The following is a 24,468-nucleotide window of genomic DNA, read 5'->3' on the forward strand; positions in this document are numbered from 1 at the left end:
TGTAATTTGGACCTTCAAAATAACAAAGTACTGTGTCTGGTGATTTTCAGTTTTTCCCTGATTCCTTTGAAAATTCTAAAAGCAAAGCCTGAACATCACGCATGTACTTATCTACAAGTGGAAGAGCAGCTCTGCCTCTCCTTTTTCATCTCCTGAAGAAAAGTCCCACAAGAGCCATTTGATAATTTGCACCTTTCAAAAGTACACATTTTTTATGATGGCATATTTCTTACTTCCATAAACAGCTTTAAGCAATGAACTTTTACTTCTGTTGTCATTTGTTAGCCCACTGAGAGGAACATAATTGTAAAATTATCACTGCCTCTTGAAGTTGACAACATTGGATTCTGTAAACTCCAAAATTTGTGGAATTCGGGAGAATGAGCTTTAACACCTGTTTTACATTTGCCAACGTTTAATGTAATTATGGCTTCTGTTTTCTAATGTGAATATCAAACCTAATATTTTTCATTTTCATTAATCCTGAATCTGCTGCCTAACCCTGGACTCTGAATTTATCGTGGATAATATTCAAGACCTGGAAAGAATATCACAGGAGTCGTCTGATCTTATATAAATGTTGCCCTAACTCTGCCTTTCTTCCACACTGTTGCTTGAGACTTCTTTATCTGGTTCCATCTTTCTTCTATGAGTCAGCAACCAAAACTAACCTCTGGGCTGCAATAATATCCTGATTTTAAAGAACCCAGAAGTTCAGGGTCCATCAGTCTGCCCAGGCTGTGAGTGAGATAGTCCATTGCGTCTAAATTTAGTTTTTTAAGCTCTTGGCTGTCCCAGTTCTTTATTGAATTAGACTTGCCTTCAGGCCCTGTTCATTTTTTACTATCGGTTGTTTAATCATGTAATTTATAAAGTGCTCTTCCATGTCTTTGTAAAAATTAAATAGTAGCAGGCCTAATTCTAATACATAATGCTAACAACCAGCACATGTTTTCTGTGCTGCTCTGCGCCTCTGAGGATCAGCTCCTAATTTTCTGTTCCCTTTTACAATTTTTTCATCCACTGGTTGTTTTTCAAAGCAGTCAGTTACGAGACCATGAGCACTTTTTCACAGTCCAGTGACATCATTGTTTTCCTTCTCATACTGTCTTCAGAGGTACTTAACTCCTATTCTGACTGTTCGTTGTTCAGCTCTGTTTTATGTTAGTTTTGATGTTACCAAAGGGAAGGCCTGGTTATAAGTCTCAGGACCTGCCTTTGCTTCATACAGAAGAGCATTTTGTTGTTGACAACAGATTGGTGGACACATTGATGATGTTGAATATTTAAGATTTTTTGCCCATTATTTCTCAAACGTTCTTTGCCAAACTCCATTTGTCATGGAAAACATTTAAGCTGAGGTCTCAAGATGTGGTATTTCTTGGCATTATCGGCCTATGAAGATTAATGGGATCCATATACTCTGCTAATAAGCTCACTACTTTAGTGCCAGTGAGTGGATATACTATTTTTAAATGAATGGATATAATTCCCTTTGATGATCCCCCTCCCCTAACCCCTTGTGGAGTTACACCACTTGGGTGGACAGGGGATGACAGTAATTTCTATTTGAGAAAGTTGAATGCCTAATGCTGGAACATGAAAAACTGGCTGTATTAAGTATCTTGCCTCCTCGTAGTTTCTACATGAGACCTGACCTCATATCCCCTTCATTTCCTGTGAAAAGCCCTTTGAGTAAATAGTTCTCCAATTACCTGTAAAATAACCCAGTTCATTTCTTCACTTTTACCTTGACCAAGTTCATTCTTCATTCCACTTCTTAGGGAGGTGGAGAAATGCTTTTTTATGTTTCTGAATCTCGCTTGTAAATCATTCTTGGTAATACTTCTCTTTCTGTTTTCAACTTAGGCATTATCTGTGCATTGTATTATCTGACTTGTGCAAGTAGGTCTTTTTTCTTTTGGTTTATTTTAAATGTAACTCTTATGAAAGTTTCCTTTGTTAATTCATCTTTTTCTTTCCCAAAAGTTACATACTTCACTATTACCGATACCTTCCTGAAGGGACTGGCAATGTCTCATTGAAGTGTCCTTCAGCATTTCTAAACCCCACTATAGTGATGAAGGGAAAATAAAATTTAAGTAAATAACCAGTCAGATCAACTTTTAAGCATTTCACTAACTGAATGAGGACATTTTCAATATATTTAGTATATAATTTTTAAATTTCCTGCAAAAACTTTTCCTGCGGGAATTGTGACATTGCCTATCCTAAAAATATTTGAAGAACTTTACCTTCGAGTGCAGTTTGTGGCTTGTCATCTTCAAAGTCAAAATGGACGTATAAACTTGAATGCCAAAAAAGTAATTTTAACAAATTTAAGACAATATTTAGAAGATTTAAATTTTAGTAGTTCTTAAAATCAGTGAAAATCTTAATAATGATAAAAATTTCAGCACCAGTGGACAAATGACAATTCCTCCTTATTTTCACCTGTAGCCTTTAAGAAAGGCTTGATAGCGCTGAAAGCTGTTCTGTGGGCAACTAATATAAGAAGTGTGCCTACTTTTACACTTCTCTGGTTTTGAGCAAATTCAGAGAGCCCAACAAAACGCATACCAAAAAATTATGCTCTCAAGATCTTTAATATCACTATCATGTTCTCATCAGTTCTGTTTAAATTGCAATACAATAGATTTTAGACTTTCACCGATACAAATGGTAGGATTTTGTGGTCCCGAGCGCATGGTATAACCTGTCTTCCTCTGCATCCTGCTTTATCTGTGCATTTTGTAACCGTGATTGAACCTATCCCTCTGACTTAATGTCGGTTTTCACCCTGTCTCAGTGTTGTCAGACCTGTTGGCATGTCAGAAGTTCTCATTAACCGTGAAGTATTTTTTTATATGGGAGGTGTTTTATATACTTCCCCAAACAACAGCTTTAATTCATGAATCAAATCAAATTAAGCCTAGTGCACTTCCTACAGCTTCATCCCTAGTATGTTTGCAAACAGAAAGAGGAGGTGACAAGACACTCCTTTATTCCTTGCTGCCCTTCCAGTCTGCCCTTGGATCACTACGCATTTCCATCTGGAAGGTTGCTTCTCCACAGTGATTTCGCATTACAGGAGGGTTTTCCTTCTTTGTTTCTCAGACCTGGTCCTGTAGACGGGAAGGAGCCTGGACACAGGGACCCACTCTCAAAGGCCCGGCAGGACCGCCATGGCTTATGATGACTCCGTGAAGAAAGAAGGTATGACCCCTTAACCTGAGAAGCATTCCAAAGGGGGTGTCCTCTTCAATCCTTGCAGCCCATGGACATAGAGACCAGGACTGGCCATCAGAGCCTGGACTCCCAAGTGATGATCCAGAGCACTAGTAAAACTCCACGTCATCCCCAGACTGGGCCCATGGAAACGAAAACCAGGACAGGGTTCCAACACAAGAGTCCGCACCATAAGTCTCTGTAGTCTATTGGGGTGATCCCCTGCAGCACTCGTGGTCCTTGCCAGCTCCAGTGTGCAGGAGTCTGAGGATAGGAGTCACACAGTGGACACCCACAGAGCAGCACAGCACATGAATCCTTATTCTTTTCAGCCTTACCTCTGCAAGTCTGTGTCCACCTGCCAAATCACAACTAAGAAACCATGTCTAAGGATGCACCTTGGGCCTTTGCATAGCGTGGAAGCATTGTTTCTTCATGTTTGATTCCTGTATTTGCAGCCAAGTCATCGAGACATATTCTCGTCCCCTTGGATCTAGCCCTGTGTTCCAGTGGACTTACCAAATAACATGATTCTAATTTGGAAGTGAAGGGACTGTTGCATTTCATATGTGGCGATTTGGTTGTGACTTACTTGACTTTCTCATTTCCTTTCCCAAATGAACCTGTGCTTCTCAGATTGCTTTGATGGTGATCACAGCTTTGAGGACATAGGGCTAGCTGCTGGCCGAAGCCAACGAGAAAAGAAACGTTCTTACAAAGATTTTTTAAGGGAAGAGGAAGAAATCGCTGCTCAGGTCAGGAATTCTTCCAAGAAGAAGTTAAAGGTAAATTCTAAACATTTGAATTAGGAAAGTTTTAAACTATTTCGTATCATGTTTCCTAGTATTTGAAGAAAGAGGTTTCTTTGCAAAACATTTAAAAAGAAAAATAAACATCATTCACATCTATGTTCACTATTTCCTGTGTCTTACTTTATTTTCCAAAGTCAGAAATCATCAGAAAACAACATTGGTTCCAAACTGCCTTTGCCTCATCATCTTATCCATTGCTCAATTCTTCCTCTTTAATTCTAGGATAGTGAACTTTACTTCTTGGGGACGGACACGCACAAGAAAAAGAGGAAGCACTCCTCTGATGATTACTACTATGGAGGTAAGGATGGGAAGGGGCAACAGGCGGGAGAAACACATCACTGGTTCTTGGAGTCGGGGTAGGGGAAAGGGATCCAGATGTTGCTGACTCAGTGGCCTATTTAACAGGACAGTGGTTCTTGTTCTGAGTGCCGATAAACCAGTGTGAAGGAGGAGAGAGGTGGAGGGCTGGTATTTTGGAGGATTCAGCATAGAAGAACAGTCTTCATTTGTGATACACCAGGTACCAGGTTCCTTCTCCCCTCAATCATCCACTTATCTTGTGCCCATTGCTCTCTAGCATCCCTTTTGCCATATGTGGTCCTGGGCCCTCTGGCCTGCACCTGTGGGTTACTTCTCAGTCCAGCGCGTATCCACTCACAAGACCAGTTTTTCTTAGCTATATTATGCACGTAGCTGACAAGACTAACTCTTTCCTAGAATGGATTTGTCCTGAACACAGGAACAAATAAATGATGCTTTGTCTTCAGCGTAATCTAAATTGTAACTACTCGTAATCCTGCAGCTATGGTCCAGTCTTCTGGGTATGCTCTCTTTGATTGCTTGTGAAGACTCAGTGAAGAAAAACAACTTGAGTGGCAAGAACTGTCTCCAGGGTCAGAGGCAGAATCTACCAAGCCAAGAAGCACGTGGGCGTCATCTCTGAATGTTCGGAATCAGTTGAAGGGCCTCCCCTCCAACCATTCCTGTTAGCCTCTTCCTCATCTTAGTTGGGTGTTTTTGGTGAGAGAGGAAACTTGCTGGAAGTTGCTTTGTCAAATGGACAATTACTTCTCTTGATTATTTCTAGATATTTCGTCTTTGGAGTCGTCACAGAAGAAAAAGAAAAAGCCTAGCCCGCAGTCTGCTGATACAGCTATGGACCTGTTGAAAGCGATCACTTCCCCTCTGGCAACAGGCACCAAGCCTTCCAAAAAGACAGGAGAAAAGTCCTCCAGTTCTTCAAGCCATTCAGAGAGTAAAAAGGAACACCACAGGAAGAAAGTCAGCGGAAGCAGTGGGGAGCTATCCCTGGAGGATGGTGGTTCCCACAAATCCAAAAAAATGAAACCGCTCTATGTGAACACAGAGACACTGACTCTTCGTGAGCCTGATGGGTTAAAGATGAAACTTATTCTCTCACCAAAGGAGAAGGGAAGCAGCTCAGTTGACGAGGAGTCTTTTCAGTACCCCTCTCAACAAGCGACTGTGAAAAAATCCTCTAAGAAGTCAGCTCGGGATGAGCAAGGTGCTTTACTCCTAGGACATGAGTTACAGAGCTTTCTGAAAACAGCCCGGAAGAAGCACAAGTCATCCTCAGACTCACGTTCGTCTCCTGGCCCTGAAGGCTGTGGGTCTGATGCCTCCCAGTTCCCAGAATCCCACAGTGCTAACCTTGATCTTTCAGGGCTTGAACCTATTCTAGTGGAATCAGACTCCTCCTCTGGCGGGGAGCTGGAGGCTGGGGAGTTAGTGATCGATGATTCTTACCGGGAAATCAAGAAGAAAAAGAAGTCAAAGAAGAGCAAGAAGAAGAAGGACAAGGAGAAGCATAAAGAGAAGCGACACTCCAAGTCCAAGAGAAGTTCGGGACTTCCCGCTGCAGCAGTGGGAGAGGTCCCGGCGCCGCCCGGCCCTCCTCCCAGCGTCCCGTACACTGGAGCAGCCGCCCCTCCTCCACCGCTTCCTGGCCTCCACGCAGATGGGCACAGTGAGAAAAAAAAGAAGAGAGAGGAGAAGGACAAAGAGAGGGACAGAGGAGAAAAGGTAAGGCATTTTTTAAAGTATGATGCGGGGTAAGAGGTGAAGCAGGTTTTTCCTTGACAGTAGTAAGTGGACTTGGAATTTAGCAGATGAACCACTGGGAATGTAGCCAGGTAAACCTGCTGGAATGATACAAAGTAGAAAATATTACCAATGGTACAGAAATAGCAGCGACCTTAATTATTCATGGGTTTTCTTGATAGAGTTGTTCTCCCACAGTGCCAAGCAGAGGTTTAGAAATACAGAGCTTATTCTAACTGACCCTTAAAATTCACAGAAGGAACCAAACCCAATTTCTTTCACTCAGCAGCGCTGTCTGGCTGAGGCAGTTGAGAGATACAAAAACGTATTCATTCTGTGAGTTCGTTGTGAAAAACAGATTTTCAAAATTAGAATGATGGAAAAAAAAAAATTAGAATGATGACCGATTAACAAAGTAAGCTAACGGCTTCCCGCTAACTGGTGTTGGCTACTTTCTGGTATTCTTTTTAGTGTCAAAGGTGTGTGCTCTCCCCATTTGAGCGCTTCCTGTGTGCCGAGCCCAGTGCTGCCATAGGAGTTGAGAGGTGGAAAGAGGAGCAGGAGGACGCAGCTCTCGGCCTCAGTGATCTCACTGTTTGTTGAGGAGACAGGAATGAGAAATCAGCCGCCTTGGTGTGATTTCTTTCTCACAACTCAAGAAACTTTCTAGCAGTTGTACTACAGTACAGGGGCTGATGACTGTGTCATTACAGGTTTCCTTTAAAAGATAAACTCTTTCCCCAGATTACCAAAGTAATATATTATTTTTCTAGAAATTTAGAAATTCAGAATAGTAGAAAGAAAAAAAATCATAGTTTTGCCACCGAAGGACAACCACTTTCTTCCTTTGCTCTGCAAAGTTAAATGTCAGGTAAAATCTGAAGAAAGGCAGCTAAGAAAGAGAAAAGCAAATATATTAAGAATATGGGATTGGCGATTTCATTTCAGTCTATAATTGAGGCACAAGTGATTTTCTCCACTAGTAGGAGTGCCTTTTAAGCAAGTATACAGATCAGAAAGAAAAAGCTGTATCTTTTTTTTTTGTTAACTGTACCTTCTGAGCTAAGAATCAGGTGAGCATCAAGAACTGAACAGTCCAGTACTAGGGTGGGTTTTATTCATTGTTTATTCCAAAATTGTTTCATGAAATAGTACATATCCTGTGTAAGAGTCTGTTTATTCCAAGAATTTCCATTCTAGTGATACATGATAATGCCGTAAACTAATCTTACAGTGCTAAATGTGAGGAGGGCAGGGTGGTCAGAGAAAGCTCTAAAGAAGAAAAAGGTTATCAGCAGAAGGGAACACGTGGAGGCAGAGAGATGTTTAGGAAGCAGCACAGCAAAACAGCTGAACTCTAGTCCTGTGTTTCCAACTGTCTGATAAATATTTCTTCCTGGACGCCTTGGCTACCTCAGAGCCATGTGTCACTAATGGGCTCATCGTCCAGACCCTTAAACATGCATCTCTTCCTCCATCTCCTTCTGTAGTCCGCGTGTCCTACCAGTCAATCCGAACTAAAAACTATATGCAGATTATTTTTCTCAGTACTTCATTATGAAATTTTTCAAACAAAAAGCATTGAAAGAATTGTACAGTGAATACCATATGCCACCCATCGAGATTCTTCAGTTAACATTTTGCTGTTTGCTTTATCATCCATCCATCCATCCATCCATCCATCCATCTTATCTTTGTTAATGTATCTTAAAGTAAGTTGTAGGTATCATATACACACCCCTAAACACTTCAGCTTGCACATCATTAACTTAAGCTCAATATTTGTTTTCTGGGCTTTTTTTAGGTAAAATTCACATATGGTAAAATGCACAGATGTTAAGTATAGCACCTGATGAGTTTTGATAAGTTCACACACCTGTGTGACCAAACCTCTATCAAGATACAGATATTACCCTCATCACAGATACCCAGTGGTGTTTCTCATACCCTTTCTCAGTCAAGCCCCACCCCCAAAACCAACCACTGTTCTGATTTTTTTCCACCCTTATGGTTCACTTTTACATTTCCCTCTTCCCTGCCCACACCCACCACTATTTCCACTCAGCTGTTGAGCCTGATACTCTTCCTCTTTAATAACTTCCACACCTTTATGCCCTCTATCACCACTGCCTCATCCCTCCCAGTACTTAATGTAGTAATAAATGGCCCCCTTTCCATTTCTTCCCCCATGCAACTCATCTTACTCTGATGCCGGAATGAACTTAAGGACCACTTTGATGATGACAGTTGTCTGTTCAGCGTCCTCAGTGGATCCTTACTGCCTTTATGTTAGACCCATAAGCTCCAGGAGGACCAGGATCATGTCTGTCTTGCTGTCTACTCTGTCCCTGGTACATAACCCACAGTCTGGCCCATCGTAGAAAGTCAGTAAATACTTCTTGAATGAATAAATATCAAAGTCCAAACCCTTGACCAAGCATTCATAATTGTGATTTAGCCCGAAACTTCCCTTTTCAGCTTTACCTCCTATTAGTCTGCTTTGCATGTACTGTGTGGAAACCAGACTTGTTCCTTACAGTCTTAGCTCCACTCCTTGGATGGTATTTTGCAGTGACCTTCTTTCCCTTGTTTTTTCTCCTTCACATATTGAAGCCCTGCCTTCCCTTCAAAATGCAATCAAATGCCACCTCCTCTAAGACATCCTGACTCTCCAGTTATAATTAACTTCTGAATTCCCATAACACCCTTGCTATGGGAAGTTACTGCACTTATTTTCTTCCTTATATTGGATTCGTCTTTGTATATATTCGATTTCCCCTACTGAAGACTCCTTGAGGGCATTTTAGCTCCTTAGGGACTCTTAGCCACCTTAATGTTATTACCTTCAACTCCTCAATGTCCTTGGTAAGCATTTTGTGACATATGTCAAATGAATGAATATGTGGATGAAAACATAGCATCGGAAAGGTAGGTTGTAAACAAATGGTAAAGAATCTTGAATGCCAAAGTAAGGGATTTGGCCATGGGCACTTTGGGGTTATGAGCAGAGTTTAAATATGCTGTAAATGATAATTTAAGAATAAAATGATGAAGCTATACCTGGTGACTTAGACCGAGGAGAGACTTGTGGCAGATCACCCAGGAGGTTATTATAGTCGGAGGTCAGTAATGAAAGCCTGATAGAAATAAAATTGAAGAGACAGATTCAGGAAAGACTCTGAAGAAAAAACTGACAAGATCTGGCAGCTGGGCTTGGCTCTGGGGAGCCAGAAACATAAATGAGTATATAGATGTCCCTTAAGGTTTTGAACCTGGGTGCCTTGCAAGATAAAATTATAATCTCCTCAAGGGTAGGGACTTATTTATAATTCCCCCGTGCAGCTAGCAGTTGCTAGTGAAAAGTGAATTTCAGTTTATAGCAAAAAAATCTTACTATGAATCAGTATTTGATTGTGACTGTCCAAACCTGAAACCTGATACTTTGAATGTAATCATTTATTTAGCCAACAGATTATTTATGGCACATACACCATGTTTTTTAAACCTGACCTGTGCATGAAAATTTCCATGGAGCTTTAAAAAAAATCCTTTCCAAAAAAGTAAAGAAAGAAAGAAATTTTTTAAATCCTGGGTTTTGTTTCAGTATAAAAAAAGAACTATCTGAGGGAATTCCCTGGCAGTCCAGTGGTTAGGACTCTGCACTTCCACTGCAACGGGCACGGGTTCAATCCCTGGCTGGGGAACTAAGATACTGCAATCCGAGGAGTGCGGCCAAAAAAATAGTATCTGAAAGTCCACCTAGAGATAGAAAGGAAGGTTTCAGGAATAGCGTTCCCTCGGCCTGCAGTGAGCACACACAGAGAGCCCACTGGTGGAAATGCAGGAGGCCTCTGTGTGCCCTTTCTACCCTAGAATCTGTGACCAAAACTGCAATGAAAATAGAGAAGCAAGAGAATGGCTGGTTTGGGAGAAGAAGAAAAGTTAGGTTTAGATTCCAAGATATAAGCATCTAGAGATTCAGCATAGCTAAGTGGTTAAGAGCGTGGCTATGGAGCCAGACCCCTTGGGCTCCATTCCTGGCTCTACCACTTAGAAGCTATGCGATGTTGGACAAGTTGCATGACCTCTCCATCTACAAGTGGGGATGATGATAGACCTACCTGGTAGGGTTGTTAAGGGTTCAGTGAGGTAATACATGGAAAGGTGTTCAGGGCCTCAGTGTGCCAAGGCCCTCTGGGGCGCCACAGCCAACTCACAGTGGCACCACTAGATTTTTTCAACATTAAAATTTCAGGAGAAACAGTCATACTTGCCATCTGTCAGGTACCTTATGAACTAGCGCAAAGTAATTCACAGTTTCAACGTCTTTTTATGTTCCATTCCTTTCAGTGATCGCTGTGATAAAAAGCACGTACCACGTGAAGACCCACACAGGAACCATGAACCAACAAAGTTTGGGAAGCTTGGCTTTGCACAGTGTTCGGCACGTTAGCTAAATAACATTCAGTACGTGTTAGTTGTTACAGTCACCATCTCAGTAGACTTTCCAGGGAGCAGTGGAAATGCGAGACCTAGAGTTCAGTGGACCACCTGAAAGCAGGGTTAGAAGTTGGGTGTTCGCAGGCAGTAAATGACACGTGTGAGTGGATGGGAGGTCATACAGCCCAGAGCGGAATCGTGTAGCACACACACGAGGGCACTGGACGGGGAAGAGGGGCCGTGGTGCTGGAGGAGACAGTGAGAGGGCTTAGCATCACAGAGGGAGGAAGACAGTTTCAAGAACAGATTGGTCTCTTGCTTGAGAAGACAGGAGTACAGGTGTAGTGGGGAGACTGGAAGCCAGGTTGGCAGAGTTCACACTAGAGTGAGAAGCGAAGGCAGCAGGGGGGACTCTTCCTGGAGAATTTTGACTGATACGAAGAAGGGAGATTGGACTATCTCCCTTGTGAATGGTGACACTTTCAGTGTGGAGTTTCATTTAGGGAGTGTTTTTTTAGCTTTTCTGTTTGCCTGTTTGTTTCTTTGTTGTTGAATCCTGCTTTCCAGGAGGAGAGAGAAATCATATGGTGATACCTTGATGCATTGTTTCCCCTTTAAGACCATTCCATTGGAGTGGGGATCTTTTGGTTTATATTGGAGGAGCAGGATATGGTAACATTTCAGAAATACCTTACTTTTGGTTTTACTAAATCAGTAAAAGCCCATTCACTACCACTCAAACTAAAATCTGTGATGTTGCCACTTCAGAGGAATGCCTTCACTTATCTGTATGTTTCCAGAATCTTCTCACTTCCTCTAAGCAAACGAAGCCTGGCCCAGTGGCCTAGTGCCTGGCACACTCAGGCATTGCTGTTGATCTACTAATAAACTGAATTCTGAGAGATAACTAGACTTGTCATGGTGTTACATAAATTCTCCCTCTGGTAAGACTGAAGCTGAGTAACAGTAGCGATAAGTGGTACAAATCAGGAGGTACCCTCTCTGAGAGCCTGCTATGTGCCAGGCTCTCTGAGGCATTTTCGCACATGTAGGGGTCTTGACTGATAGGTATTGTTAGCCCCCTTTCACAGAGGAGGAAGCTGAGAAGAAAAGACGTGGAGCCAGAATTTTCATAGAGGTTCTTTAACCCCAAGGCCATACTCTTCCCACTGTAGCACATGCCTTTCTAAAACTTAAGAGATGGTTACCCGGTGCCACAACCAATCTTTGACAAAGCTAAAAGTAGGTTCTAGGGTAAGGGAGACATGGTGCGCTGGTGTCTGAGATTTGTCCTATGGAGGCATACAGATGTTGAAATGAAGGGGCTGAAAGCTTGGACTCGAGTTCAGCAGACTTGGTTCTTGTTCTTGTTGCTACTTACTAGCCTTGTTCTCTTGAGATTGCTTCCTCACTTCTCTGCTCACTTGTGAAGTAGGGTTACTTAGATTAAATTAGGTGTACATGTAGCACGCTTGGCACAGGCCAGGGCTCAGTCAGTAGCTGCTGTTACAACGACTGTTGCTTTCATCCCATGTTCTTTGGAAGCATAAAATATACTTGAAAACACCTATTTAAAAGTTTTTTTTTCAACCACTATTTCACATATTCGACTAAGCAAAGGGGCTCTGCTTTTATGGTTTTATGTTTTCTTTTGCTTTTTAATATTAACATCCACCTTTTAGGAAGCAAACTCTGTAGCTATCACCTATTTGGAAAGCAGTTAAGAACCAGAAAGAAAACAGGGTGGTCTCTAAGGACCAAAAGCAGATGTTACAGAGCAAGTTTCCTACAGCTCCTTGGAGCACGTCGTGGGCACTGGGGAAACGAACATCAGCTGGAGAGGAGTCAGGGGACCACTCTGACCCTGTTGTTTTCTTCGTAGAACTTCACCTACGAGGGTGTTGTGAAAAGCAGACAAGGTAACACAAATGAATGTGCGTACTGGCCTTTGCACACACAATTCTGAGGCTTTGTTATGCATTCAGTACATATTTATTCTGCACTTACATTGTGCCAAGCACTGAATCAGGTACAGTGTTAGCTCTCAAAGAGCTCCGGGTGTAGTAAGGGGTTGGAAAGCATTCAGAGTGTTGAACCTCAGCAGAGGTGGGTGCAGAGTGCCAGGGAGAGCCTGTGGGTGTCCAAGAAGCTTTCAGGGGGAGGCAGCCCTGAACCGAAACTTAAGGCCAAATAGGTATTCCAGTCAGGGAGTGGAAATGCATGTGAAGGCCCAAGAGGGCATAGGATGTTCAGAGAACCACAGGCGGTCCAACCAGCAGAAGGTTAAAAGTAACCATGTGGAAGGCAGGAAGGGGGCTTTAGTAAATTATAATAATAATAAGAGCTATACTTACTGAGTTGTTCATATGTTCTAAGCACTGCACTAAGTTTTTTATCTATGGTATATTGGTGAATTTTCACAGGAACCCAATGAGATGTAGGTATTATCCTGTCCATTTCACAGAAATAAGCTCAAAGTGAAATAACCTGCCCCAGGGTGCACACCTGTTTAGTGGCAGCACAGGAATTTGAACCCAGATTTTTCTGATTACAGGACCCAGAAAGAATGTTTAAATTATATTCAGTGGTGTATTATGAGAGAGAGTAGAAACAGATTCCCATTCAGAATGGTTAAAATAAAAGCTTTGGTGTGAAAACTTTACTTCTCTGTCACCCTTTCCTTTAGCCAGATCGCATTTAGGGATCTGAGTCAAGTTAGTTCAGGAGAGCATCAGATGGTGGCCCTGCCACTCCCTGGGTAAATGACTCTGGATCTGTTTCTCATCTTTAAAATGGCAGGAATGATGGAACTTACCTTGTAGGGTTGCTGGGCGGGTTAAATGAGTTTCTATAGGTAAAGCCTTGGTAACAGTGTCTCCTACACAGTATTAACATCAATGAAGAGATTGGGTTCCTGTCATCAGCAGAAGAAAGCCAAGTTTTATTTTGAAGATTTATAAATGATGTTTTGCCTTAACTCCCAGATGTTTTATCCTTTAAAATAGGTTCTTAAACTAAAATAGGTTCTTAAACCTAAGCTATAGGTTCATAGATGGGCTTGAAGAGGGATTTCCATCAGAGTTTCTCAAAGAGTTCTGTGATCTCAAAGAATTCAGCGTGACTGCTTTAAACAGGGCATTAAGAAGCTGCTCTTAGAAGGTCTTGATATTGTGACACATATCCTCAAACATTTAAAAAGAGGTTCTGGCTGTAAAAATTACAACTTTGTGAGTCACACTTAAGTGGATTTGTTGCTAGTCATTTGCTGCTAGTAATAAAGTATCCAAGTTTTTAAAATATTAACATTTTGTTAAAGGAGAGCCCATGTTATTCCAGATGTAACTACTGTGATTTACTTGCCATACTGTTTTCTTGCACTAGAAAGTCTAGGGTGCAGTTACTAGCCTTGCATTTAGAGTCACTTGGAAATATTTTGATGTCTCGAGATCATCCGTTATTTGTGTTATTTCTAACTATTAATGTAGAAAAATGTCTGTTCCCTGGAAAAAATTTAACTCTTAAGTTCGAGTTCCAAACTTTGGATCCACAGGCCTGAGTTGCATCTTAGAGCACAATGGTTAGGTTCTAAGGTCAGCACATAAGGTGAAAATTGTCAGAGTTTCCCTTCAAAATCCCTTAGGAAGGCTCCACGATGAAGGCCAGCAGTTGCTCAGTCCAACAGAATGTCAGCCCAGTGCACCTGGATTTTACTCTCTTCACCAGGTGAAGTCATTGGTATATGTTAAAGAGCCATAATTTTATTTTTTAAACTATGTCAGCTCCAAACATCAGAATTACACTTGGGTAGCGAGTTACACACACTGAGGGAGACATACAGGAACTATCTGGGGAAAGCAGATCTCATGCTGTCACACACACTCCAAGGAATGGGTTCTTAGAGCAGAATCACACAGACTAAACAATCCATATCTCCCTCTCTCCGTCTCTCTCTCGTGGCCAAACAGAACTTATATGAACTCATGCCTTTCTTTGTAATGCAACCTCATTTTATCTTGGGCCCAGTAAAGGGGGACTTGAAAGGATTAGCTCACTTAGAGCATTTGGGGATATGAGGCTGCTACTAAATTAATAAAGGAGACGCAGCACCCAGAACTCACTTGTGTAGCATCTCTGAACATGACTAACTTCACCAGAATACTGAAAATGGGACTTTTACTACTGAAATGAAAGTTTAAAGTAAAGGCCTTGCTGCTATTTTCTTTGTCTGATTTAGGTCAGAAGATTTCACTCTATCCTCCCTCACCAGAATTTCTATTTTTAAAAAATCTTGTATTAGCTTTTTGGATGCTACAACTTCTATTTCGAAAAATACAGAGGGAATAGAAAGGTACTTTCCTATTGTGGCATAACAAATTACGACAAATTTAGCAGTTCAAAACAATATCCATCTATTAGCTCACAATTCTGTAGATCAGAAGTCCAGATAGGGCTCCACTGGGTTCTCTGCTCCGTCTCTCACAAGACTGAATCCAGGTGTTGGCTAGAACTGGGTTCTTAGCTAAGGCTAGAGGTCCTCTTCCAGGTTGTTGGCAGCATTCAGGTCCTTGCAGTTGTAAAACTCATGGCAACTTGTTGTCTTCAAGTTCAAGGCCAACAGCAGGAGAGTGTCTCCTGTTGGGTCTCACCTCTTTTAAGGACTCACTGGATAAGGTCAGGCCCCCTCAGGATAATCTCCCTTTGGATTCACTCAGATTCAGCTCACTTAGGGACCTTAATTACATCTGCAAATTCCCTTTTGCCATATAACATAACATGATCATGGGAGTGAGCCCCATCATGTTCACCAGTCCTGCCCACGGTCAAGGGGAGGACATTTTACAGAGTGTGTCCACCAGGAGGCCAAAATCCTGGGCACCATCTAGGAATTCTGCCTACCACAGAAATAGCATGACTGAGTACCTACTGAAGTGCCTAACGCTGATTGATTCCCACCTCTGGGAATGGTATTACCCAAGTTTTACTGACAGGGAAACTAAAGCTCAGGGAAATGAAGCAGTTTGTGTAACTGGTAAATAGTATGGTCAGGATTCTAACGTAGCTCTGTCGGCCTCCAAAGCCCAGGCTCTTTCCACTTTTTCACATTATCTCTGATAAATCCTGTCACTTGTCCCTCCCTTTCAATTTATCTGCCTTTCTCCAACCCCAGTGTCTTGGCTGTAAGCCTTCATCATCCCTCTCGGGCACTCCTGCAGCAGCCCCCCAACCCCCATCGGGCTTCCTGCCTCCGCTGTTGCTCTGCTCCAGTCCATTCTCCATGGTCCTAACGTGCAACCTGACCATGGGACTTCCTGCTTAAAATACTTGCATCACTTCTCTCCAGTGGAGTCCATACTCTTTAATACAGGTTACAAGGCATCCATCTCTAAGCACTCCCTGCTTCTCTGAGATCATCTCCTACTTCTCTCTCTGATGAGTGTTACCACTCTAAGAGCCTAGAACACCCGTAACCACTCTTCACCTGGCTAATTCCACCCAGCTTTCCAATGTACATTTAACGTCACTTCCTCCAGAGGCTTTCTTCGATTGTCTAATTTGTGAGGTGCTCCTATTACATGTTCCTGTAATACCCAGTAGTTTCCCTATAATATTGTCGCATTTTATTATGACATATTTATCTGTCTTTTCTGTTAGTTTATGTGTCTGGTTCTTGGCTGTATTCCCAATGTCTGGCACATAGTGGATGCTCAGTAAATATTTATTAAGAAATGAATGGCAGAATACTTTGGTGGGTTACTTTTTTTCTCATTCCTTTTCAGTTTCCTTCTTTTTAGTCTCTGTTTTTCCTTCTTTGCCACTGAAATACTTTTAATATCACATGTCAGGGGACTTCCCTGGTGGTCCAGTGGCTAAGACTCCGCATTCCCAATGCAGGGGGTCCGGGTTTGATCCCTGGTCAGGGAACTAGATCCCCACATGCCGCAGCTAAAGATCCTGCAGGCCACCACTAAAAGATCCCGCATGCCGCAATGAAGATCCCGCACATGGCAGTGAAGATCCCGCGTGCTGCAACTAAGACCCGACGCAGCCAAATAAGTAAATAAATAAATAACAAATACAATATTTTTTTTATAAATATCACATGTCAGAGAGCAATCCACTTCTCATGAGTTTTATTCAGGATCAAATAATTAGTATAAGGTGAAGCTAAAATGGTGAGAAAAAATGGTGGGCCTTTAAACTTTACATTTCATATGTTTTCCACTATTTTATGCTGCTTGACTGCCTTAGAATAAGATCTGGGCTTCAAAAGCTCATCCTCTTAACTACTCACTGTACCCAGTACAGATACTCAATAAATGCCGGTATATTTTCTACATAATTGAATAGTGTCCTTTATAAGAGCTATGAGACGAACCCCTCTCTTCACTATGTGGATTTGGATCTAACATATTGGGTAAGAGTTGTGATTAATTTTGTAAAGGTAGTTTCAATTTTATGTTATAGCTGTAGATAGCCTTGTGGAATAGAGAGCATTGACTTTTCGTAGCCTTATATCATGTTTGAGAAAACATTGTTAAAACTCCTTGCAAGTTTTATTTTATGGCCAAACGTCAGGCCTATGAATAAGCTGTTTTTAAAAGATTAGTCTAAAATTTTTGAAGCTAAATTTATAACAAACATGGCATAATTTTCGTAGCCAAAGAAGTGCTATCTCATTCAAAGCAGTTACTTTGGAAGACGTTTCAGGGTTGTTTCCATTCTTCAAAAATGGTTTCAGAATTCCTTTTGGAATTAAAGTCTGAGCCATCACACAGCTTTTTTATTGTCATAAGTTTTGGCTAGTCTTTGGCCTTTGAGGATAGTTGTTTTATGAAAACAACATTAAGAACTAAGGTGAGGGCTTCCCTGTTGGTGCAGTGGTTAAGAATCCGCCTGCCAGTTCAGGGGACACGGGTTCAAGCCCTGTTCCAAGAAGATCCCACATGGTGTGGAGCAGCTAAGCCCGTGCGCCACAACTACTGAGCCCGCGCTCTAGATCCTGCGAGCCACAACTACTGAGCCCACATGCCACAACTACTGAGCCCACGTGCCACAACTACTGAAGCCCACGCGCCTTGAGCCCGTGCTCTGCAGCGAGAGAAGCCATCGCAATGAGAAGCCCGCGCACCGCAATGAAGAGTAGCCCCAGCTCACCACAACTAGAGAAAGCCCGCGCACAGCAACGAAGACCTAATGCAGCCAAAAATAAATAAATAAAATAAATAAGTTCAAAAAAAAAAAAACTAAGGTGAATAAAGTGTGTGATCAGGCTTCGTTTAAAAACAAGGTGCAGGGGCTTCCCTGGTGGCGCAGTGGTTAACAATCCACCTGCCAACACAGGGGACACAAGTTCATGCCCTGGTCCGGGAAGATCCCACATGCCGCGGAGCAACTAAACCCGTGCACCACAACTACTGAGCCTGTGCTCTAGAGCCCGTGAGCCTAGAGCCCGTGCTCCACAACAAGAGAAGCCACCGCAACAAGAAGCTGGCGCACCACAACGAAGAGTAGCCCCCGCTCACCACAACCAGAGAAAGCCCATACACAGCAACATAGACCCAACGCAGCCAAAATAAATAAATAAATAAATTTATTAAAAAAAAAAAAAAAAGGTGCAACTCTGAAGTCACGAGACAGGACTGTGTTGTTTGTTGGTTTGTTTTGGTTGTAAAATCAGATTCTTGAGGCAAACAGAAATTTCCGGTAGCTTTTAAAGCACCAGCCAACTGTTCATGTCATTATAACTGCAGAACCAGAAAGGACTATCTTGGGAGGCGGTGGAGGACCAATCATCATGTTTTGATACTTACAGATGAGGTTGTAAGGAAAGCCAGACTGAAGACATCTCAGTTTATTAGATAACGGTTATAAAGGGATAATCTTTTCTTGCGAAAAGTAATTTTTTCTGTTACAACATATTTTTTTTCTTTGTCCCATAATGCATAGCCTTGGAGGTCAGGCTAGGTTGTAGCCATTCTCGTGTTATAACTGGCATAGCTGCAGGACCCAGGAAAGTCACTATTTTTCTAAGTTTCCTTTCTCATCCTCAAAATGAGAGGTTTGAGCAGGTGCTATCTAATGCACCTTTTCAGGTAGGAAAACTTTTTTCTCCTGAGTCTATGGATAATTGTAAAATGGGATGCACAGTAATATATAATATCTTGTTTTATATATCCCTGATTGAACTGGTTTTAAAAGCTCATTTTGTTTTTGTTTCCCAAAAATCATGCATTGCTTTTGGAATTGTCATAAGTGAAGAATAAACATATTTCAGGTAGTACAAAGCAGTTTGTTGAAGTGAAAGAGGTTCGTCTTACGTTAAGTACCAAAGAATTGTCTTCAGTTATTTATTTACTTCTCACCTTGGACCACAAGAATGTGAATAATAAAATAACAATAAACTACAAGTGACAGTCAAAGCAGGATCAGGAAAATTTTAAGATTAGAAATCAAAACCAGAGGAACAATATGAACACAAATTTAGCTCTTGATTTTCTGGCCCCAAAGCAAAGGGAAATTATGTGGTTCTTAATTTTCAAAGAAGATGAAAACTAGACACCCCAGGAGAGGTAAAGATTTTCTTAGCACTTAATTCTAACTGAAATATGTAACATTTGTAGGAAGGATGAAGAGCTTTACAAGTAATTATCAAGTAGCTGCAACAACCTGAAAAATCTAAAATTAATTTAGCATGTGGTTTTTACCTTCTAAAATAAAACTGATACTCATCTCTGAGTCATAAGTAACATGGATTAAAAATTAATTATCGTGTTTAGGAAAGCTGATTAGTAATTTAGAACTCTTGATGAAAAAGTGCAGGTATCTTTTTTGTTTTGTTCCCATAGATGCAAGGTTGCTCAACCTGTGTTCTAATTAAGTCTTACCCTGTTCTATTTTTATGTGGTACTAGCCAAAAAAGAAGAACATGTCGGCCTACCAGGTGTTCTGTAAGGAGTATCGTGTAACCATTGTGGCTGACCATCCAGGCATAGGTAAGAACATTTCTCAACTTTAGTGATTTTACTTTCCATTTGTGTCCCTGAAGCAGTGCAGTTAATCCAGTCAGCAGGCAAACTTATTCCCATAGTATGAAAAGAACACAAATCTCATTTCTTTCCTTAGCTGTGCAAGTCACTGTAGATTTTGTCTTAGTTCACCCCGTCCATAAAGCACAGTACATAAATAACGCAGTTGTTTCTTTCCAAGATTCTGCAGTTGACCTTTTCCTTAAACTGTCCTCAGTATAGAGTCGGAGTGAGATGACATATTATATTGTTCATATTTGTCTCTATACGGAAGTTAGGGAGGTGAGAAGCGCACTACACCTCAGGCCTTAGACAAGTCACGTACCCTCTGCACATCTCATTTGCCCAACGTGTGAACTAGCTTCCCAACCTGCTCACCAGGGTTGTTGTGAGGCACACTGAAGCACCGTGAAAGACACAGATGTGCTTTATAAAACATGACCTCGCTCTACATGTGGAAGCACAGCATTACACGTCTGGAAGATCGCTTCCGAGCTGCTCTAGGGAAGTTTGTCTCTGAGCTCTCAGAAATTCGGTAAAACTCTAACATCTCTTAATCAGTCAGATTCTCCATAACATATTTTCTCTAACTTAAGTAGATAAGCCCTGTTCCGTGGGATCAAATTAAAAGACACCAGAAAGATGCTTAAGGAATAAATCCTTAGAGAGTAGACATGTGAGAATTTGAGCCTGTCTCACGGCCACCAAACAGCCCCTTCCTTCCAGAAAAGAATCAAGGAAAGTGATGGGGTTTGGTTTGGTTTTCTGAAAGACTCTTGTGCTATTTAAATCTGATCTTCAAGACCCTTTTCCTAGTTTTTGCTCCTATCAGTCGTCTGTTTTCTTCATGGTTAAACCTTTATTGTTTTGGGTTGTTCTTGTTTTTTATTTTTTTTTACTCTTTTATGCTAGATTTTGGGGAACTGAGCAAAAAACTGGCTGAGGTATGGAAGCAATTGCCAGAGAAAGACAAACTGGTAAGTACAGTTTATTACGGACACATTTTTCATTGCTTTATGCCTTCCAAAATGTGTAATCCTCCTATACACCATCCCAAACAACACTGAACATAGAAAAAAAAAATTACAAATCAGTGGAAAATGGTTTAGCAGAGGGCAATAAAGTAGTTGGTGCCAGTTCACTCGACATGAGGATTTAGCTGCAGGGAGGCTGTCTTCTAACCTCATCTAATTTTTTCCCAACAACCTGACATTTGAGCCAAAAGATGACCTAACTTGGGCAATGAGTCGTGTTAAAAGAGAATCTAAAGTCAGAGGCCTTGACCACAAACACCTACTAGTCAGCTGTGGTCTGAGAACTGAGGAAAGTGGTGCACCTGATAGTCACAGCAAATAATAAAAACATGGGACAGTGTTTACTAGGTAAGTAGGTTCCAGGTCATCATCCTCATCAACCATTACCAAATAATAAACCTTCCTGTCAAAAAGCTAATAAGACAACGATAAATAGTCATATTTGAATCACAGTCACTTTCCAGTTAGGTGAGATGAAGGTAGTCTAGGCATTAGAATTACCATCTTGCTTTTTTAAGGTACAGCTCATCTGGGTGAAACAACATATATTTTTCACCCAGGTCAATTATCTTCAGTTTCTGTTTTCCGTGTCATTGTTATCCTAGTATTGGTGTTTCCAACCGGCAGGTTAGAAGAAATGTTTAAACCACATGGACATTAGGATGAGCCAGATGTTTCCTCTGTGATTTTACATTTCAATTTTAGAGTGATCGCAGAATCAGTGCTGTGATGTGACCATTAGCACTGGGGGGTGTTCGTGGTCCTCTCCTAAGATACTATTGTCACCGCTATCTGAAGCCTGTTCACTGACCCTCCGCTTAAAAGTTAACATTAACCCTCTGTCTGCTCCCCTCCACTGTTCCCTTTCTTTTCTTCATTCTCCTCTTCCATGACTGCTTTCCCTTTTACTTTTTTGCCCTTTTAAATTTGTTTGCCTTGATCTGATTGCAGATTTGGAAGCAAAAAGCTCAATATCTGCAACACAAACAGAACAAAGCAGAAGCTACAACTGTGAAAAGAAAAGCATCCAGCTCAGAAGGTTCCATGAAGGTGAAAGGTAGTGACCACATCCCTCTCCTCTTTTCATTCTTTTCCCTAGAGCACTGTGAATTTTGCTTCCTCACTAAGAAATGGGGAGAATAGCCTATATTAGAAGCAGATCTTGATATCCAGATATTATTACTGAATATTAAGTGGTTGCCAAAAAAATTTAGAAAATGTTAAGTCATAAGTCAGCAAGCTTTCCTGTAAAGGGCCAGAGAGTAAATATTTTATTTTTTGTTTTTTATTTAGTATTTTATTTATTTATTTATTTATTCGGTTGCGCTGGGTCTTAGTTGCAGCTCTTGAGCTCCTTAGTTGTGGCATGCGAACTCTTAGTTGTGGCATGCATGTGGGATCTAGTTCCCTGACCAGGGATCGAACCCGGGCCCCCTGCATGAGCTTGGAGTCTTAACCGCTGTGCCACCAGGGAAGTCCCTGAGAGTAAATATTTTAAGTCTGAGGGCCATATGCGTTCTCTGTCATGTATTCCTCTTTGTTTTTTCTACAACAGCCATTTAAAAATCTAAAATCATTCTTAGCTCACAGGCCAATACAAAAACAAGTCATGAGCCAGATTTGGCCCACAGTCCATAATTTTGTTAATGCCTGGTAGAGCTCATAAAAAGGGAAAATCTGGAAGAACATTGGCAAGCTTTCTCTCTCTATTTTGCCTCTGTTCTCAGCTTCCCCTGCAGGAGTACTGTCACCCCAAAAGAAATCCCCACCCACCACCATGCTGCTACCCGCCTCACCAGCCAAAGCCCCTGAGACAGAGCCCATCGACGTGGCTGCTCATCTCCAGCTGTTGGGAGAGTCCCTGAGCCTCATTGGACACCGCCTGCAGGAAACCGAGGTGAGGGCCCTGCCAGCAGCATGACTCCAGTTGCTTCTGTGATTTGAATCCACTTGCTCATTCCACATACATTCATTGAGCAACTGCTGTATGCTGGGTTATGCCAGGTGCTCAGGATACGGTCATAAAGAAGAGAGATGGTGATAGAAACATCTAGAGATTTGGAATCTACCTACTGGCTCTCAAAGTTTACACTAATACCATCCTATTGAAACAATGGCACAAAAGGAAATTAGACTACTCTGTAACTTTTTTTTCCCCAGTTTTACAGAGATACAATTGACATATAATCCTGTAACTCATTTTTATTTTTTAAAAATGCAATGGGAAAAATGAGTACAAATCCCATGGAAGCTTTGATCATTTTTATTTCTAAGAGAGTTTGGATTTTTCTATGCATTTCCAGCAAGGTTTTCAATAGACAGATTAGATTGTACAGGGGATAAGTGTTCCTCTACTGCTTTGAAAGTAGGTAGCAACTGGGAGATTGAGGCTCTCAAGCTCTTCATTACTCTGCACTTGAATCATACCGTGCTGTGTACCCTAAGGAGATCTGTGTCCTTTTAAGCTTCAATTTCAAAATCACTTAACCTGCAAAGCTGTCATGTTCCATTTCTATTACCATATTCAATTTCTAATCATATTTCTCCCTGGCTAACTCAGTAAGTAGTGTAGTATTTCAGTTTTCCACTGGGTCCTAATAGGACATTTCAGCAAAGAAATCAGTCTGAATTACTAAAGGCATCTTTAAGCTGAGAAATCGGTGTAGGGATATAAAACTCCTCACTTGCTTTTATGTGGAAGTTGAATTATTATTCAACAAATAAAATGCCAAAGGCCGCAAGAGATGAAGCTTTGTCTAAGTTCTTTGGCTAGTTTCTCAAAATTTAGTAGGTGTCAAAACAGCTACTTTCCTGTAGGCCCAGATATTTGAATGGATATAGATATTTCCAGAATAAAATATTCTGGGATCCTTATTTATTTTTCATATTTAGACATTCTTACGTTTCCTAAAAAGTTAAAATTTTAAATGATTTGTTTTTTTCACCTTCCATATTCCAGATTTTCCCTGACGTTTCCATTGAGTTTAGCAAATACTTGTTGAGTACTTAGGCATTATGCCAAAAACTGGGGGGAGTAGAAATTATGATGATTTCGTATCCTCAGGAAACTTACAGTCTAATTGGAAAGATAGAATAGATTAATCATTAGCAAATAAAACAAGCCAGCTTCTGTGAGCAGTTGCTGTGGGAGAGTTACATGTACATATTGACCAGAAAAGGGAAAGAATGTTGCAGAATCTCTAGTCCCCTTTTTTTTTAACATAAGGAACAGTCTTATTACGATATAATTCACATACCATAAAGTTTACCCTTTTAAAATGTAGAATTTAGTGGCTTTTAGTATATTCACAGATTTGTGGCTCCATTACTACTGTCTATTCCAGATCATTTTCATTACCCCCGAAAGAGACCCCATATACATCAGCAGTAATTCCCCATTCCCCCATACTCCACTTTTTCCCAGACTTTAATCATTTGTGTGTATTTTCACAATTCGGCCATTTCCACGTACCACTTTATACTGTTATTTACTTTGTATTTTTTTAATTTTAGTTTTATTGGAGTATAGTTGATTTACAATGTTGTGTTAGTTTCAGGTGCACAGCAAAGTGATTCAGTTACACATATACGTATATTCATTCTTTTTTAGATTCTTTTCTCATATAGGTTATCCCAGAATATTGAGTAGAGTTCCCTGTGCTATACAGTAGGTCCTTGTTGGTTGTCTGTCATATATAGTAGTGTGTGTGTGTGTGTGTTCATCCCAAGCTCCTGATTTATTTATATTTTTATTTAAATAAATTTATCCATGCTTTCACAATGATGTCCTCGATATCGCGAGATACTCTAATCTTTTTTCTAATGTACCTCAAAATGGATGTATATCAAATAATTAATGTTCAC

General features: G+C 41.1%; 1 protein-coding gene across 4 annotated transcripts in view; it reads left to right on the plus strand.

Annotated features, from left to right (window-relative positions):
• Positions 1 to 24,468, plus strand: part of HMGXB4 (HMG-box containing 4) — a 30,952-nt gene that overhangs the window by 1,505 nt on the left and 4,979 nt on the right. The window contains exons 1-9 of one of the 4 annotated variants that reach the window (XM_068560967.1): positions 335 to 420; positions 3,118 to 3,216; positions 3,865 to 4,013; positions 4,263 to 4,341; positions 5,131 to 6,086; positions 19,456 to 19,537; positions 20,483 to 20,547; positions 21,556 to 21,661; positions 22,332 to 22,501. In XM_068560967.1, the coding sequence (XP_068417068.1) occupies positions 3,186 to 3,216; positions 3,865 to 4,013; positions 4,263 to 4,341; positions 5,131 to 6,086; positions 19,456 to 19,537; positions 20,483 to 20,547; positions 21,556 to 21,661; positions 22,332 to 22,501 (1,638 nt within the window). In that variant the 5' untranslated portion in view covers positions 335 to 420; positions 3,118 to 3,185. Of the gene's footprint in view, positions 1 to 334; positions 421 to 3,117; positions 3,217 to 3,864; positions 4,014 to 4,260; positions 4,342 to 4,448; positions 4,564 to 5,130; positions 6,087 to 19,455; positions 19,538 to 20,482; positions 20,548 to 21,555; positions 21,662 to 22,331; positions 22,502 to 24,468 lie in introns of those variants that run through there. The other 3 variants (XM_068560966.1, XM_068560969.1, XM_068560968.1) reach the window with 3 other exon arrangements.

The sequence above is a fragment of the Eschrichtius robustus genome, chromosome 13 (assembly GCF_028021215.1).
Source record: "Eschrichtius robustus isolate mEscRob2 chromosome 13, mEscRob2.pri, whole genome shotgun sequence".
Taxonomy (NCBI): Eukaryota; Metazoa; Chordata; class Mammalia; order Artiodactyla; family Eschrichtiidae; genus Eschrichtius; species Eschrichtius robustus.